General features: G+C 43.2%; 1 protein-coding gene across 4 annotated transcripts in view; it reads right to left on the bottom strand.

Moving 5' to 3' along the window:
* Positions 1-17,632, bottom strand: part of rusc2 (RUN and SH3 domain containing 2) — a 54,728-nt gene that overhangs the window by 12,199 nt on the left and 24,897 nt on the right. For all 4 annotated transcript variants that reach the window (XM_034090946.1, XM_034090947.1, XM_034090948.1 and 1 more), the window contains exons 2-3: positions 8,203-9,903; positions 6,784-7,360 (exon numbers count right to left, since the gene is read on the bottom strand). In XM_034090946.1, coding sequence (XP_033946837.1) covers positions 6,784-7,360; positions 8,203-9,729 — 2,104 coding nt within the window. In that variant the 5' untranslated portion in view covers positions 9,730-9,903. The remainder of the gene's footprint in view (positions 1-6,783; positions 7,361-8,202; positions 9,904-17,632) is intronic.

The raw sequence follows: 17,632 nt of genomic DNA, 5'->3' as shown, positions 1-17,632 counted from the left end.
ACACACACACACACACACACACACACACACACACACACACACACACACACACACACACACACCTGAAGGCAAGGCGTCAGGAGACACACAAGCAAGGAGAAGCCTTTTTCTGCACTTCTTCTCTACCACAGTCTGTGTGTTTTACTGTGCGTGTTCTTGATCCAGTGCAGACAGAAGAGCATGAGACGTCAGCGGTGTTGCGCAAGCTGTTTGTCACCCTAAGCCCGGCCCACCGATGCCACCTGAGCTGGGTGCGGTGATGTGTCTTGGCCAAAGGGGGCGACATTGAGCAGCAGTAGGAGCAGAGTAGGAGCATGGTGGAGGAGGGAGGAACTACACACCCAGCAGGCCTCATCTCTCACTGGGGATGGAGGACAGGAACACTCCCTCTCTGTCTCTGTTGGATCTGCTCCGTCATCCCTCCATTTTTTAAAATCTTGTTTCCCCCCCCGCCTCCCTTCCCCCTCTGCTACTTCCCTGCCGTCCCTCTTCCCCTCCGGCTTCTCTCCTCTCTCACAGATGAGTCCATTAGACAGCCAAGGCTTTTCCCTTTCCTTCACAGCTTCATGTTAGCATCATTAGCGAGCGAGCTGCCTCTCGAAGGCTTTTAAAGAGGCCTGCGCGCTGCGGTGCAACAACGCAGCAAGTGAAGTCTGATGAATAATATATGTTGCTGCACAGCCTCTCATTATAATCTTAAATCATCACAGTCCATATGAAGACAGAATGACAAAACTGAAGAGGATGTTTTTGAGGCATGAGAGACATATTTCCTCAAATATCTTCATCAATTCTTCCCTTGTCTTCCATTTACAGTCCTTATTTGTTATTCTCACTGCCCCAGTCTACTCACAAGACGGTTTTAATACAATTATAGAAAGCCCTTAAATTGTATTTTGTTCAAACAGCTGCACTGATGAAAAAAGAGCACATTAAGCAGCCGTTATTAGTTAGCTAAATAACTGTTGGTTTATTTCAATGTTTAATTACTTTAGAGGGAATGTGATAATAAGAGCCTCACTTAGCATGCACAATTGTCCTGGTATAAAATGTAAGAACAGTAGTTGAAAATAATGAATGAAATCCAGATATTTTCAAGTGTCTTTAAAACCCAAAGGTTTCCAGTTTGCTAACATACAGTAGGACACAGTCAGTAAATATTAACATTTGAAAAGCTAATTCTAGTGATCTTTTGCTTAAAGAATTACTCGTGTGTTCATAGTTTCTTTCCATTTGTGATTGAATGTTATACTTTGTTTTTGGGTTTGCATTGCCTGCTTTCAGATATATTTTTCATTATGTAAGAAACATTTTAATTAAAGAGGGCCTATTATAATACATTACATGTTACTTGTTAGAAGCTGACTGCAGCGGGGTTTGAACCTGTGACCCCCTGATCCGAACACCTACGGACAACCCACTACGCCACACGCCTCCCTAATAATGTTCAGGTTCATATTTGTATTTTGTTCCTTTACTGTGACGTGTTTACAAGCTTTAATGTTCAAAAAGCTCTTTATTTTTCTAATACTGCCTGTGCTGCAGCACCTCTTTTCACCCTCTGTCTGAAACCAGAGCCCAGTCTGCTCTGATTGGTTAGCTGGCCGGCTCTGTTGTGATTGGTCAATCACTTATGGCGCATTTCCACTGCAGGGCCTCGCTCGCCTTAGTACGGTATAGTTAGGCCTTGTTAGGACAGGCTCACTTTATGCTGCGTTTCCATCACAGTTTAGTAGCTGGGGTAGTAACTATAGTAACGCAGTGTAGGCGGAGCCGTGACGTCATCTTCAATGAGAACCACAGAAAAACAACACAGCCGTTAGCTGTTAGCACTCAGAGCTCACAGCTCCTCATATCTGTTCAGAAACTAGACAACAGTTAAACAAGTACAAACCACAGACTGTCTGTGTCATGGCGAATACAGTCGCTGGTTTATTTATGTCTGTAGGCCGTTGTTGTGAGTGTGGACGGTCGGAGCATATACTGCGTTAGCTTAGCCAATCTCCATTCAGAAAACAACCATTTTAAAAGGTGTTTCTCTGCCGTCTGTCTGCAGACTTGTCAAAGCATTAATTCATGGTTTTTACTAACCAGTATCAGTATGTTGTTACTTCGGCATCATTTTGAAACGTGTATTACAATTAAATCACGGTCAAATATCTTCATCTTGTTGTAGTTGTAGCCCCCTTGCCAGCGATTCTCTCTCTAGTTTAGCATGCTCAGCCCGACTCAGCCTGGTTGTTGGCCCGAAAGAACCTCTATTTTATGGGGCCAGAAAAACTGTGAAATAGTACCCGCTAGCCGGAACTATGCCAAGTGGAAACGCAACCAAAAACGGGCCCCGCACGGCTCGGCACGCTTAAAGCGAGCTCCGCACTATAGTGGAAATGCGCCATTAGAGATGTGTCGGAATTGTCCCACCCTTTACCCTATCACATACAATAAGTTGCAGCGCTAACCAAAAGAAGCCAAGTGTTTTGTAGTGATGTCACCATGTTGCGGAAGTAAACAAAGGACTACAATCAAGGCGTTTTTAGGAAGGTGGGGGTAGTGTGTGGAAGAGGAAACTTTGAGATTTTAGTATTTGCAGAACATTTACCTACATTACACACTACAGGAAAGGGAAAACCCCCAAAAGCATAATAGATTCTCTTTAATTTAATAAATTAACATCAAAATTAATTTTTATAAAAAGAGATTTTCTTTCTTCAAATGTCCTTAAGATGATTTTGGAGTGTGAAAGAGGACAGCTGCAGCTCTATGGGACATTCCTCTCATGGTGCATACACTCTTAACTGTCCTTGGTCTTATTCCAATGGAATTCCAAGCACTCGTGTGTGTGTGTGTGTGTGTGTGTGTGTGTGTGTGTGTGTGTGTGTGTGTGTGTGTGTGTGTGTGTGTGTGTGTGTGTGTGTGTGTGTGTGTGTGTGTGTGTGTGTGTGTGTGTGTGTGTGTGTGTGTGTGTGTGTGTGTGTGTGTGTGTGTTTGTGTGTGTGAGAAAGTGTGTGTATATCATACTTGCTAACCTTGAGACCTCAGAAATCGGGAGCATTTCAAAACCACATGCTTATTGTAGTTGTAAGTGCACTGCCTGGCCATCCTTGATGGAGCATATGGGCTGGACCTGTATTTTATAGGAAAGGAGGGTCGTGTTGTCGATTCTTGTTCTGTGACTATCTTCCTCACCCTCTCAGACTTTCAGTTGCGTGCGCTACTAAAGAGATGCGCTACCATGGAAACCAAACAATGGTGTCGCTGTATTAAAGTCCGAGTGGAAACAGTCCTGAGTAAATCTGATTTTGTCAGAAATCGGGAGAAACGCGGGAGAAATATGACCCGGAGAGGAAACCGGGAGAGGGCAATGAAATCGGGAGTCTCCCACGAAAATCGGGAGGGTTGGCAAGTATGGTGTATATGCGTGTGTTTATCTAACCACACAGACAACGCAGGCAACTGAGACTGAGCTTCATAAGGTGAGGTTGGTCTCTGTTCCGACACAAACTGACCACATTAAGAAAATAATAACTTTTGGGATTTTGGTTCCACGCAACAGAAAAAAAGGATTTTGCTGTTTAATGAAGTATATGATATTATATTGTTGTAGTTCTTGATAAACATATTGTATTTACCAAGAATTACAATATTCGTCCTCTCGATGCATGTTTTTATTTTAATGCTGGTGAAGTCTTTGATAATAAATAATGCATCGTCTTTCAGCAGTTCAGTGACGCAGAAATCACTGAGAAGAAATGTGATATCTTTTTACACTGATATTGATCTCAATCTTTATTTCGGCTATTGAGCTCCCTAATACAATTAGTTTAGTTTTAGTTTCTATTTTCAAAGAAATAAGGGGACAAGAAAATAAGAATACACTTCAGTATCATAATATCATGTTAAGTGATACTGTATTGATTCTTAAATAATAGAGTGCTGCAGTGATGATGTCTTTGTTGTAGGCAGACCCGGAAGTTACCATTGCAAAGGCCTCCTTTTCACAAAAGCAATGGGATTTTTCCATTATATTTTCAAATATAATGGAAAATAAGATCGGTTTATGAAACGTTATGTTCAGCAGGATAATCTCCACATATTAACACCACAATGATTATTGAAGTATAAATGCAATCACTACAATTAAAACACTAAGCTAAAAGTGGCTAATGTTCAGCGAGATGACATCTTGTTGTCGCATTTTAACCGCCGTTTTAATGACACATCGAAACTTTGGACATTTACGAGTGTGTTATTAAATGACGTATTTTATGTTGTGGACCAAAATGTAAAAATCTCTCCGATGTGTTAACCGAAGATCTTATTTCAGGCATCAAATCAAAACCGTTGACTTTGAGCAGAGGGAACCTAATGTGGCAACACATGTCCTGGTTTTCAGACTCATTCCTGCGCCATGACACAATGGAAGATTGTTTGATATGCATTCAAAAGAAGTCTGTAATAGGCTTCTGTAACTTTCTCTAAACTTCCCTTGGTCTACAGGCTTCTCTGATGATAATTAAACACACGCATGCAAACGCTGCTGACCCTGACGGACTCCAACTAAGGCTCCAGTGGGGACCTTGTTCCCTAGTGTGCCTCTCCACCTATGTTTCTTACTCTCTTACTTGCTACCCTTTGCCCTTAACCTATTATAAGGGAGTGCTTGTTCTTCCGTCTGGCTGTCTGTGTCTGTGTATTCTCTTGTTCCGATTAACCCAGCCAAATCTTTTCTTGTTTTCTGTCTATATCTACGCCGGGATCCGGAGTCGAGGCTGATCCTCTTGCTGTAGTCCTGTGTCCTGGATCCTCTTTCCTGAGTTCTGGATTAAGTCGTGGACTTCGGGTCGTGGCTGAACCTGTCTCTGCGGTCCTGCCTTGGGTCTCGTCATGCTGCTTCCCTGATGGCTTCCTCAGGATTGTAGCTGACATCCTCGTGGATTCATCTTCTTATTACAGACACATGCATTTCCTAACATTCGGTCTATATGCTGTAAAATGTATTATCTCTTCGATTTACCCACGGCATCTATTGCATGTCTGTCCGTCCTGGGAGAGGGATCCCTCCTCTGCTGCTCTCCCTGAGGTTTCTCCCACGTTCCCTTAAACTGTGGGTTTTCTCTGGAAGTGTTTCCTTGTACGATGTGAGGGTCTAAGGATAGAGGGTCTAAGGACAGAGGGTGTCGTTTTTCTCATACTGATATTCTGAACAATCTGTGCTGTTGTATTTGCTGTAAAGTGTCTCTACTGTAGGCTAATTTTATTAGCCAAAAATCGTTTGATGTAGACCTCAGCACCTTTATCTCCTCTCCTCTGATTGTTATTCAGGGAACGTTCGGCCCACTTCAGTCCTGAGCTGAGGAAACACACTCTGCTCCAAGAACATGTATACATGCTGGCACACGCAGGGCCGCCCCTGGCCAACTTGGGGCCCCAAGCGACATTGTGAGATGTAAAATGACATACAAATGAATAAAAGGGGAAACAATGCTCCATGTTTTTTAGGCTGTAAACTTTAGTTGTTATGTAAGCCAACTAGACAGACAGTGTATCACTCTTCCTCCTGTGCATTAGCAGATACAAGGCATCACATACTTGAATGAATGTTAAGTAAAGAATGCTGGAAATAACTGCATCTCCATTAGCCTATATGCTCTGCAGAGACTGCCTTCTTCATGTTGTGAATTGCAGCTGATGTTTTAATATGGCAATTGGCAATTTGACTTAATTTTCCCTCTTGCTTGCGCCGGACTGAAACTGTCTTTTCACCGACATCTCTTCACCTGCACCAGTGGCCGTATCAAAGCCGTGATTGGTCAGATGTCGATTCATTGCAACGGTGTCGGGTTACATACGTGCTCCCCTTGTCACCTCTCACTCTCGCGTGTCAGCGGGGGGTGCGCGGAGAACTGCGCACAGCAGCTGAGGCCCTCTGGGCGAGGCCCCCTGCGCAAGGCGTTATTCTAAAAATAACTAGTTGTGATTCGACTCCTCTGCAGCACTAAAATAACTAATTGTGATTCGACTCCTCTGCAGCGCTAAAATAACTAATGAAGATTGATATTTTCACATATTTTAAAAATATTACACTTGAATATTGCAATTTCGATACAATGGGATTAATTGCCCTTTACAACATAATTTGTTTGTATGTGAGAATAATATTGTCAGCATGTAAATAATTAGAGTTTTCCTCAGAATCAATATTTTAGATGTTTTGCGACTTGCATTCAACCAACAACAACATCAACAGTGCTTAAAACCCCAAGAGGACCACTGAATCGAAGAAGAGGTTCAAGAGACACATTTCTCCATAAATGACTATCTGTTAACCCACTGCACGGGTTATTTTCAAATGAGCGAAGCAGTTATAGTTCATTAGTTATTATTGACTGAAGCAGACGCAGATGAAGCAATACATGTAGCTTGTAGTGAAAGCACTAATGGACAAATATGTATGTTTTCTAACATATTGCACAGCTTTAACTTTATGAGTAAAGTTCAAATCTCCACTGATCAGAATTTATTTTAAATCTTGAAGAAGTTTAAAATGAATTTGCATGATCTAAAAAGGGTTGCTTGTAGTGATGTAGTAATCCACAGCGAACCATCACCATCCAACGGCGGAGCTCTCCTGAGATCTTAGGAGTCTATTGTGATTGTTTTCACGGCCAGCAACTAAAGCGCTCCATCTTTTTCTCAGGAGTCGGTGTAAATAAGCAATTGTTTGCTAACAAATAGCAAAGTATTTCTTTACCCAAAAAAATGACTAACAAGTCAGTAACATACCTTCAACGTTAGTACGGGTGTCCCTTGCCCCCTCCAGGTGTCGCTCAATGCCGCTGCCCTGACTGTAACATCTGGTGAAGGGTACAGGTGACAGGCTGTTACTGTCAACCTCCACACGCTGCTCCAGGATCGGAGAGAAATCCAAGGAGGAGTGGGAGTGGGTGGAGTAAGTGGAGGAGAAAGGGTCTGCAGCTCCCTTCAGTGGAGGCGACCCCCCCGATGCTCCGTTTCTCCGCTTGCTTCTGGCGATCTCCGCGAAAGAGGTGACTCTTGGAGGAGGAGGCGGGGCGGGGGCAGCGCCCTCGCTGAGCCGCACTGGGCAGCTCAACATACGCTCCAGAGACCCGGGCCGAGGCGCTGGACACTTGTCCAGGTTGCGGTCGTAGCTGCGAGAGCGGGGGCGGCTTTCAGAGGAGGCTCCGATGAGACCCCGGTCAACCGCTGGAGGGGAGATGTTGACGTACACCTGGCCTTGGATCACGGTAGGAGCAGCTTCAGTCCCACCGACTGCCTGCTGGTTTTTCTTCTCTTCGTCCTCTTCTTCATTATCAACATCATCATCATCATCATCATCTCGCTAAATTGAACAAGGGAAGAAGATATATGGGTTGAATGATCAACGATCCAATACCGTTGGTGCAAAGTGAAAATGTCGATATCATCTTCTTTAAGACGTGCCCTTATTTAAAAAGTGTTCATTGGAAAAAACATCTGCACTTAAACGTGACCATTTGTGGCGCTTTATAGTGAACAACATGAGGTCAGTTTTGTTCTTGTTAAATGGGTCAATTTGATTGTCTCATGTTGATACAAACTTCAGATTCATACCCCTAAAAGTCAAATACACTAATACACAGCCAATGTACTGAACTGCTAGCACGCTAGATTTGCATTGACACTTTTATAGACTAGAAATAATACCCTTTAGCTCAACAGTACTAAACATAATCCTCAGACATGATATCAGATCAGCCCAGACAGTGGCTGTGATCTAAAGTGAGCCATTGGCACTGTGTTACTGTGTCAGTGTCATGGCTATTTTAAGTTCAGGGTGATTGTCATTGTCACAGGGCCTTTAGTGTTTGCAGTGTTCATGCTACTTGTCCAGTGTGCTGTAAATGGTTCAGGCCGATCTTACATCCAGGACACTCAGTTGTGTCTCTTTTAGTGGCCCTTGAGGAAATATGGGCCAGCAATCAGTATGCTCTGATTGGCTTGCAAGAAACATTTATCTGATGGTGGTCTCTATATTCAGATGTGTTTTCTGAGAGAGGCAGCTCATAAAAGAACTGACTAGGTTGTCTTATTTTACGGTTTTGGGGTTGATAGGTATTGCACACATCTTATTATATGTGCCAATCACTGAAAATACAAGTTAATGTACCGAATAAAACCAGTGAAGTAGGATTCTCTACTCACCCTAGAAGACTCCACATCTTCATCTTCTTCTTCCACACCCTCTTCGTCAGCTCTTTGCCTGAACAGGAAGTACTCATTGGGTTGGGTCGGGGTGGGGCTGCCTTTGCTGTGCTCATCGGAGCAGCTGTTGACCGAGGAGCCTGCAGGGCTCGGGGACGACTGGGACGAAAGGTCACAGGTGACCAGCTTGTAGTAATTTTGTGTGGCGACAACTTGGCTTGCCTGACTCTGGAGACAGGACACGAAGTCTTCAGACGACCCAGAATGTGGAGGCTGGTAAGAGTTGCAGTTGGCGTCGAGATCAAGAACCCCTTGGTGCTCTACAGCACAGGAGCAGGTGGAGGAGGTGGACAAGTGCGGCTCATGGATCAGAGGGAAGGGTTGTTGCTGTGACGAGGGAGGCTCCGTTGGCGAGGTGTGAAGGTCTAGATAGAAGGCCCCTCCGGTTGAGTCTCTCTTGTTCCCTGGAGGATCAGACACAGACGAGGTGCGCGAGTGGTCTGTGGAGCTGTTGAGGTTGGTGTGCCCAGAGACCGGCGGCTTCTCGGGAATGCTGTTGTTCATCTTGTTGTAAATGGCACTGAAGTTCACGAGCACGCCATCCGAGCTGTTGCACGAGGAGTCGCTGCCGTAGCCTTGCTGGCACTCCGAGAAAGGCTCTGAGAAGGATTCGGGGAAATGCTGGGGGTAGTTCTGGCTGAGAGCACAGCAGGAGCACTGTCGCACGGAGGAGCTGGAGCAGCTCCGTCCACACCTCATAGGATGATCTTCATCCTCTCCATCGTCTTCGCCCCAGTCTTGCTCTCCACAATCCATGGACATGTTGGAACCGCTGCTGCCGAGGCGCAGCTGGCTGTCCAGTCCTAGAATGTCCTCCAGTTGGGTGGAGAGGTCCGAGGCTTCTGCCCTGCGGGACTCCCCACTGCTTCCACCAACTGACCGGTGCAAGAGGAAGGGCTCAGAAGCAAAGTTGTGTAAATGGAAAGAAGCCATCTGGTCATCGTGAGCAGAGTTTATGTCACTGTGAAGGTGAAAAGAGGAGTCTTCAAGATAACCACTGAGGTTGTCCCCATCCTCCTCCTCCTCCTCTTCTTCATCCTCATCTTCGGTATTCAGGAGGAAGGGATTGTGACGCAATGGATTCCTGTTCCTCGGTTTGACTCGCGGTAATGTGTGAGCTGTAATCAGCTGGTCGTCAGAATTACTCGAGGTAAACGATGAATTATCACTTGCTGTGCTGCCTCCTCTCCCTCCGACTTTCCTATCTCTCCCCCTGTTGTGGGATGCCCAGGAGCCGCTGGAGGTCTGGATCAGGCTGCTGAAGAGGAGTGCCTCTCTCTGAAGGATGTCTCTCTCTGGAAGGGAAGTGGTGCGACTCAAGCCCAGGTTCTCCAGTGGGATCAACGGGTTGCTCCTTTTCAGTGGGCCCCCGCAGCCAACCTTCCGCACACCTGAAACCTGGCAGTGAACCAGGGGGATGTGGCGCACGATCAGGGTCTCGTCTGACAGCTTAGGGAGGCTGTCCATGGTCCAGGAGGAAGGAGCGTGAGGCAGGAGCAGAGCAGGTTGAAGGGGATGGTGTATATGTGGTTTTGTGGAGGTTTGTGTTCAATTTCTGTATGCTGGGCCCAGTTCTGCAGGGCTGCCAAGGATACAGAAGGAGAGGTCCAGGAAGTCAACGCCTTGGTCAGAGTGGTACATCTGGAAAACACAAAGAGACAGAGAGGAGAGATGTTATAGAAGCAGGTTCCAAAGCACGCATACAGGCTTCAGGCTACATGGTAAATAATGTAGAGTCCAGGAAAGACAGCAATACATTGACCTACAAGACCGGCAGGGGTCCTGCTTTGGTTATTTCGCAGATAGGGTTCTTATGGATTGTTTTTATTAGACGTTTCATCATTGTTTTTATCTTGGTGGCTGTATATCCTTCAGTCACGGAAAAGGTGTTTGCTATTTCATAGTTCTAATCTAACTTAGCTTGACTTAATGGGAAATCAGGGCATTGCTGTGAAAAGAGCTGAATGCTTTTCATTTCCCTTGACTGAACAATGGCTGATTTAAAAAGGACATATTATGCTCATTTTCAGGTTCCTTATTGTATTTTATTTATCTTTTGCTGCCTGTGCTGCAACACCTCTTCTCACCCTATGTCTGACAGATTGTTTAGCTGGCTGTTATAATTGGTCAACTGCTTTTTAGATGTTGGAACACTAGTCAATAGAAGCGCCAGTGTTGCATTGGGATGTCACTATGTCACAGACGTAAACAAAGGAATCCAATGGATATGTTTCAGGCAGGCCATTCACAAACACCTATAACACACTAAAGGAAAGGGAAAACCCCAAAAAAGCATAATAGGGCCTCTTTAAATGTTTATACTTCAGTCGAGATGAATTAACAATGCCAAGACTTTTGTTGACATCATCTTATTCCAGATTTCAATGTCTTTAATTGTCTGTGCTTCAATATTTCTATTTCTCTGTGTGTTTAACGTCTTTTAATTATAAGATATTAAAGTGACTAATATATGCTCGGCTAAAATAGCTGCAGTAACCGTACAGAACGTTTTACTTCCAGTCTCGTCTGTGCAGCAGGGTGAGTCAGCACCATGTGAAGTGGACACACACACACACACACACACACACACACACACACACACACACACACACACACACACACACACACACACACACACACACACACACACACACACACACACACACACACACACACACACACACACACACACACACACACACACACACACACACACACACACACACACACACACACACACACACACACACACACACACACACACACACACACACACACACACACACACACACACACACACACACACACACGACTGTTAAACAAGGCTATGATCTCATCCATATTCAGATAATACACCCTGAATGACACACACATACCGATACACACAGGGTACAGCAACCGTTTCCCTCACCGATATCTGGCAGACCTTAAATTAAATTAAAATAAATCCCTAAAATGTATATTATTTGTTTATTTCAATGAGCTGATTAAAACGTGTTTGCAACCTGTGATATGATTAATGGACACTCAGGGGTGGAATAATTTACTGGCTGCTGATGTATCGATGCCTGTTATTTTTCAATTACAGGGCAACAAGATGTACAGTAGAGTAGACTAATCAGACCAGAGGCCTGTACTACGAAGCAGGATTTTCGCTTAGTGGGCTAACTTCAGGGAAAAATCGGGACTGCGCTGTCAGTACGCTTGTCCATGTTTGTGATTGGTCGAATGCTCCAGATACCACCCCTTTCATGTGAACGCGCACCTAACTAGATAGGGCACGGCTGGCTTGAGCGATCTACTTGATAACCCGCGTCGTAGGACCGTTTAGCGAGAGAGCGTATGTTTGGGATTAGGCCAACCGGCTAACTCAAACATATCCAGGTTATGTTGAACCGGCTTCGTCGTACAGGCCTCAGGACAATAATAGCTTCTATCATACACTGGTGGTATTATTTACATTTAATTCCGTTTAAAGGGGCCCTATTATGCATATTTTCAGTTTTCATAATTCCATTGTGTGCCTCTACTGCGACATGTTTACATGCTTTAATGTTCAAATGGTATTTATTTTTCTCGTACTGCCTGTGCTGCAGCACCTATTTTCACCCTCTGTCTGAAACCAGAGCCCAGTCTGCTCTGATTGTTTAGCTGGCCACCTCAAGTACAAAGTGCAATAACGTACAAAGTGCTGGAGCGATTGTTACCTAGTGATGTCAATATGCTACGGATGTAAACAAAGGACTACAATGAAGGCATTTCAGGAAGGGGGGGGGGGGGGGGGGGGGGGGGGGGGGAGAGTGTGTGGGAGAGGACCTCTTTGGGATGTTGATGTTAGCCTTTGCAGATCATTTACTTGTACAAAAACCTATATAGCATAGTACAGGAAAGAGACAACCCAAAGAAGCATACAGTAATAGGGCCCCTTTAAGAGCAGGGAGAGACTTTTATACTATTAGGCGCTTTCACACTGGAGTACTTTTCCCCCCGAACTAGGCCGATAGGGGGGAGATTTGGTTTCACACCAAAAAGGATCTGGAACTAGTCCCTAGATCGCGCGAACCTTTTCACCCCCAGATAGTCCCTGCTAGCGAGGTAGTACTTTCCTGAGGAGGAAATGGTTCGTGGGTGTGTTGGCCACACTAACAATTTCTGATTGGCTGGGCGATTTGCAAACCACGCCCCGTAAAACTCCGAAAAGTTTTGTGAACCCAAAACAGAAGAAGAAGAAGTGACGTCAGCGGCTTCATTTGCCTAATCCTCCCTCAAGGACTTATTCCGGTCAGAACGCGATCTAGGACAGTTCGAGGGAGTTAAGAGTTTGGGGGGAAAAAGTACCGGGGACAAGTACCGGCTCAGTACTTGGTGTGAAAGCGGCTATAAGCTCAAATGAATGTGGGCATGATATCTATTGTCGGTGCTAGGGCTGCACGATATTGGAAAAAACTGACATTGCGATATGTTCTTCCCCTGCGATATAAGAAAATACAGTTTTTTTTGTCCGCAAACCATCCTTTCTTGAACTTTAATGCTATACAATTGGTATTTTTTTTAACAATATTTAGCCGGATGAAGGATTTTAGTCACGGACTTCTGGATCTTAAGTTATCAGAGCAACAAGCTGAGCTAGCTCGGTTATCCTGCTGTGATCTGATCAAGAATGATTGCAGAGCATGCATGTCACTCACTCAAGTACCCCTGACATGAGAGCCGCACAAGTTTTTCTTTTGTAGCAAGCAGCAAAATAATTGTAACATGACGTGTTTGAGTTAATTTGCCTACTCAATATCGCACTTCCTAAAAAAAAAAAGAAGAAGAAAAGAAAAAAAAAATCGCAAGTCCTGCGATGTGAATATCGCACATGCGCATAACGCGATTATCGCCAGGACACCATATATCTAGTAATTTAGAAGAAAAATAAGTCTGCTTTTCTCTGTCCATAGTAAGGCTTTTGAAAATCTGCCAAAGCGAGCAATTCAAAAACACCATCAATGGAAATTTGTGACAATTTGTTTATTGTTGGATCTACTGCATTGCCTCATTGCTCTTTTAACATTGTCATCATTCTGGAAATTCCAATGTTTATTATGTTGTATTTTGTTTTCAAATGTGCTATCTATAATGACTTAAAAAAACTGCTTTGTATAGATTATTTAGTAACGGCCAGAAAGAGCCCTTTATTCTACTATTTATTTTAGTACCCTAACTTTATTAAGAAAGTCCAAGTACTTCTTGTTACATAACACAAAAGCACAAGCCTGCAATTAACAGCAAAAGCCAGCATTCATATTATCAGATAATCTTTTTACTCATGTAAAGCAGGGTAACTTCTAATGTGTGTGAAGTCGGATGGTTCCGGTCAGTGGAAAGTGACATTAATAAGATTAGCTAAATGGTTCAAATGAAGAGTGCAGGCAATGTTAACACCAAGGGAGGGACACTCAAATTGGTTTAAGGGATTAGCTCCAGCGTTAGGCAGGTGTGGTTGTGTAATGGGAGTCCAGACAAGGCAGTTAATATTGGGAGGACATATATAAAGCCTACTAGCATAACAGTTTAAAGTGTTGGCTTCCTGTCCTTTGTATTATCCTGTCTTATGGATATATTTGTAGAAGAAATGCAATGTGAGTAAATGACTAGTCTTGACCAGTTAAAGGGATTTTAAATGTATACTTTTGTTTCCGACGGAGTGGTGAAGTCATGATTTATTGTTGTATGCTATCCTGGAAGTTAGCATCGCAAGCGCATCCAGGACAAAAAGCAATGGGATTCTTCCATTGGATTTGAGAATATTGCAGAAAATATAATCTGTGGCAAATGCACATTTATGATACTTCACATGTTTTGTTCAGCAGGATAATCGCGACATATTAACACCACTTTGTGATTTTTACAATACACTCTCACTCCATAATCGTCCAGGAGTGACGTTTGGTCAGTGTCCGTGGCGTGCAGTTGTGACACTCCTAGGCTCCTTCAGCTTCATAAAGGGACGCAAATAGCTTTCAACTGATTGCAATGTATTCCCATCTGCGGCGGGATTTGACGCTCATGGAAGCACGGCATTCGTTTGTGTCGGCTGCCCTTAAAGGCAATGTGAGCGTCCATTCTCATTGGATAACGGAGAATTGTACACACGGAAGTAAGTATTCCCCTTACTGTCGATTGATTTTACAGTGATATCTGCACTACTCATCGACTAAAAAACACCAGATTATCCTTGTTAATTACACAACATTGATTGGTTTAAATTGTGTGCAATGCTTATGTATTTTTCCCCTTCGATTCGGAGAAACAAATATTTTTTCGGAGTAAAGGATGGCAGAAGACACTACACTACACTATCCCCAGCTATCGTTTGAACTACACCATGTGACAAACCCCGTTTTTTTTCACCATTCATTCCAATGGCTGGCGTCTATGTCACGTGATCTTCAAATTTCTCCCTGCAGAAAAAGAAAACATGGCCGAACTTCGTTTTATTCTCGGTGGAAAATGCCTATTTTAAAGTTAGTTTGGCCATTAAAATGCGTTTTGATGTCATTTGATGCGAGTTGTTATTTCAGATTATGTGTGCAGTGGATGTACATAATCTTTAGTTTGCTAGTTATTATGAAGATTACTTCAGGAAATTGCGTCCATAGAACGTTTTCATTGTTACCAAGGTGGTTGCTAGGGACGCTGCTATCGATATTATTTCTGTTATGTTGTGTAACTGTTTAATGGTGTTATCTTTATTGCTACCCCCTTCCCCGTCAATGTATAGTGTTGGTCCACAGCGCAAACATATTAGTTTAACAAAATCCGCATCTAAAGATACGTTATTTTCCCCTGTGCAATTCCAGTCTCACATCTCACAGCACATCGTCATTAACAAATACCGGAAACAGACCGAAAACATTTAAAAAAAAAAAAAAATACTTTATTCCGATTGTGCTTGCTTTTCTCTTTGAAAGTCATCACATAACGGCATTGTAATACACGGTTCGGCTGCATTAAATATTACATATCTGCCGTAGTTCTGTAATTATAGAGCCCTGATGAGAAGACTTCTAGACAAACATGAGGAACTGAAAACGTGACGTGGATCATAAATATATCAGCCATTAAACAACATCTTACATTTCTTTTCACACAATGCGTCTCCTTGCAGTATTAACACTAATTCGGCTGACTTTTATATTTGATCCAATTGGTAGATAGGCTGTATTTACACCATAAAGGTGCACAGCTGATATAAAGGGACACCTAGTGGTTAAAGCATGTTATTGAAATGTATTATATTTATTATTAGATATTAATAGGATCCCTATAAAGTATATTCATTACTCGTTATTCTCTACTAATAGTTAATTAAAGACTGTATATAATGACTACTTTGCACATCCCTTTCAAGATTTCAAGATTTTCTAAGGTTTATTGACATATCATATAGGCCTACACAACTATGGTGTAATTATGCATTGAATTAAAAACTTGGGTCGCAGGTTCCTCAATAGTGCATTACAAGACATCTATCAATATTTGTGCATACCTCCAGCAATGTTAACTATGTCGAAGCACTTATTTGAACTGATATTATACATAATGTATTATACTCTTATAAGATCTATGTAGATATTTCATCTCCGGCCTTGTCAGGTATTGAACAATCAATAAATAAAGAACACAGAATTGTTAAATATAAAACACAGAATTTGTATGATTATCCTAAATGATTTACAAATAAACACCACTGCATATTTACAACTGTTACACATGCTGATGTAACGCAAATGTTCCAACTTGGGATCAATAAAGTATATCTTATCTTAAGCTGATCGATGGCTACTGCCATATTTGCAAAATTTGCCTCTGAACCTTGACAAGTGCATGTTTCAGGCATATCAATTAATGTAATGTAATGTTATCAATTAACAACAGGGTTCACAAACATAAGACCATCTGTTAAATAAAGCTCTTCTGACCTTAGCTGGCATGTGTGTATATATATTAATGCTGCCCATTATGGGCACAAGCAATTTTCACCCATTTATTAATTATATGTTTTAAATGTGAGTGTTTCCTATCCCCTAAACCTCCAGGGATGTACACAGTTTAATACTGGCAACTTCTTATTATGGGAAATACGAAAACGTCTTTTAAAACTACAACTCCCAGTAGAGACGTGCCATAGATAGAGAACATGTTGCGAAACAGAATAGCCAGCATGTGTAGTTCTGGGGGTGGGGAGGGGGGGACGCGGTGGACATGTTCAAATCCAGTTTTGGACAGTCTGCCGTGGTTCCATCCCATTTCAAGTGCTGTTCGAGGCTCGGGCGTAACCCTCGGAGCACACTCTCCAATCACAGAGCTTGAGGACTATCAAACAGAGCACATGGTGTAGTCCAAACGATAGCTGGGGATTCTGGGTAGTGTAGTGTCTTCTGCCATCCTTTACTCCGAAAAAATATTTGTTTCTCCGAATCGAAGGGGAAAAATACGAAAGCATTGCACACAATTTAAACCAATCAATGTTGTGTAATTAACAAGGATAATCTGGTGTTTTTTAGTCGATGAGTAGTGCAGATATCACTGTAAAATCAATCGACAGTAAGGGGAATACTTACTTCCGGGTGTACAATTCTCCGTTATCCAATGGGAATGGACGCTCACATTGCCTTTAAGGGCAGCCGACACAAACGAATGCCGTGCTTCCATGAGCGTCAAATCCCGCCGCAGATGGGAATACATTGCAATCAGTTGAAAGCTATTTGCGTTCCTTTATGACGCTGAAGAAGCCTAGGAGCGTCACAACTGCACGCCACGGGACACTGACCAAACGTCGCTCCTGGACGATTATGGAGTGAGAGTGTGTTGATTTTTAAAGTGTAAATGCAATCGCCAGAAGTAAAAGCTATCGTAATGCTATAAACAAACTACATCAAGGTACACCACGGCTAAGCTAACAGTGGCTAATGTTTGATGAGGTTATGTTCTTGTGGCAGCGGGGTGTGGTTAGGACGCCGGCTGCTGGAGTGATGGGAGTGGCTCGGCCGGAGACCAGACAGCTGAATCAGGTAATTATGCTCTCTATAAGAAGCATGCCTGTAACCTGATTCTGGTCTGTCTTGCATTAGGCTGGTTCCTGGGAGGATTTCCTGGCCACAGAATGGGTCTGATCAGGACGACCCCACACAGCGCCTGCGCTATTCGAGTGGCGCATGATCATTTTTGGAATAAATACCCACAAGTATTCACCTGACTCCTTCTCCTTCTGTCCTTTTTAACCTGGGAGTGAGCGGAGGTGCTCACAGTTCTCTTTTAGATAGTTGAGTTTGGGACGTGGTAAAAGGAAGTGTTACTCATTTCAAACAAACAAAAAAGAAAA

Source organism: Pseudochaenichthys georgianus, chromosome 9, assembly GCF_902827115.2.
Source record: "Pseudochaenichthys georgianus chromosome 9, fPseGeo1.2, whole genome shotgun sequence".
NCBI classification, from domain to species: domain Eukaryota; kingdom Metazoa; phylum Chordata; class Actinopteri; order Perciformes; family Channichthyidae; genus Pseudochaenichthys; species Pseudochaenichthys georgianus.
The sequence above is the reverse complement of the archived record's forward strand: the minus strand, read 5'-3'. Positions and strand labels throughout refer to the sequence as shown.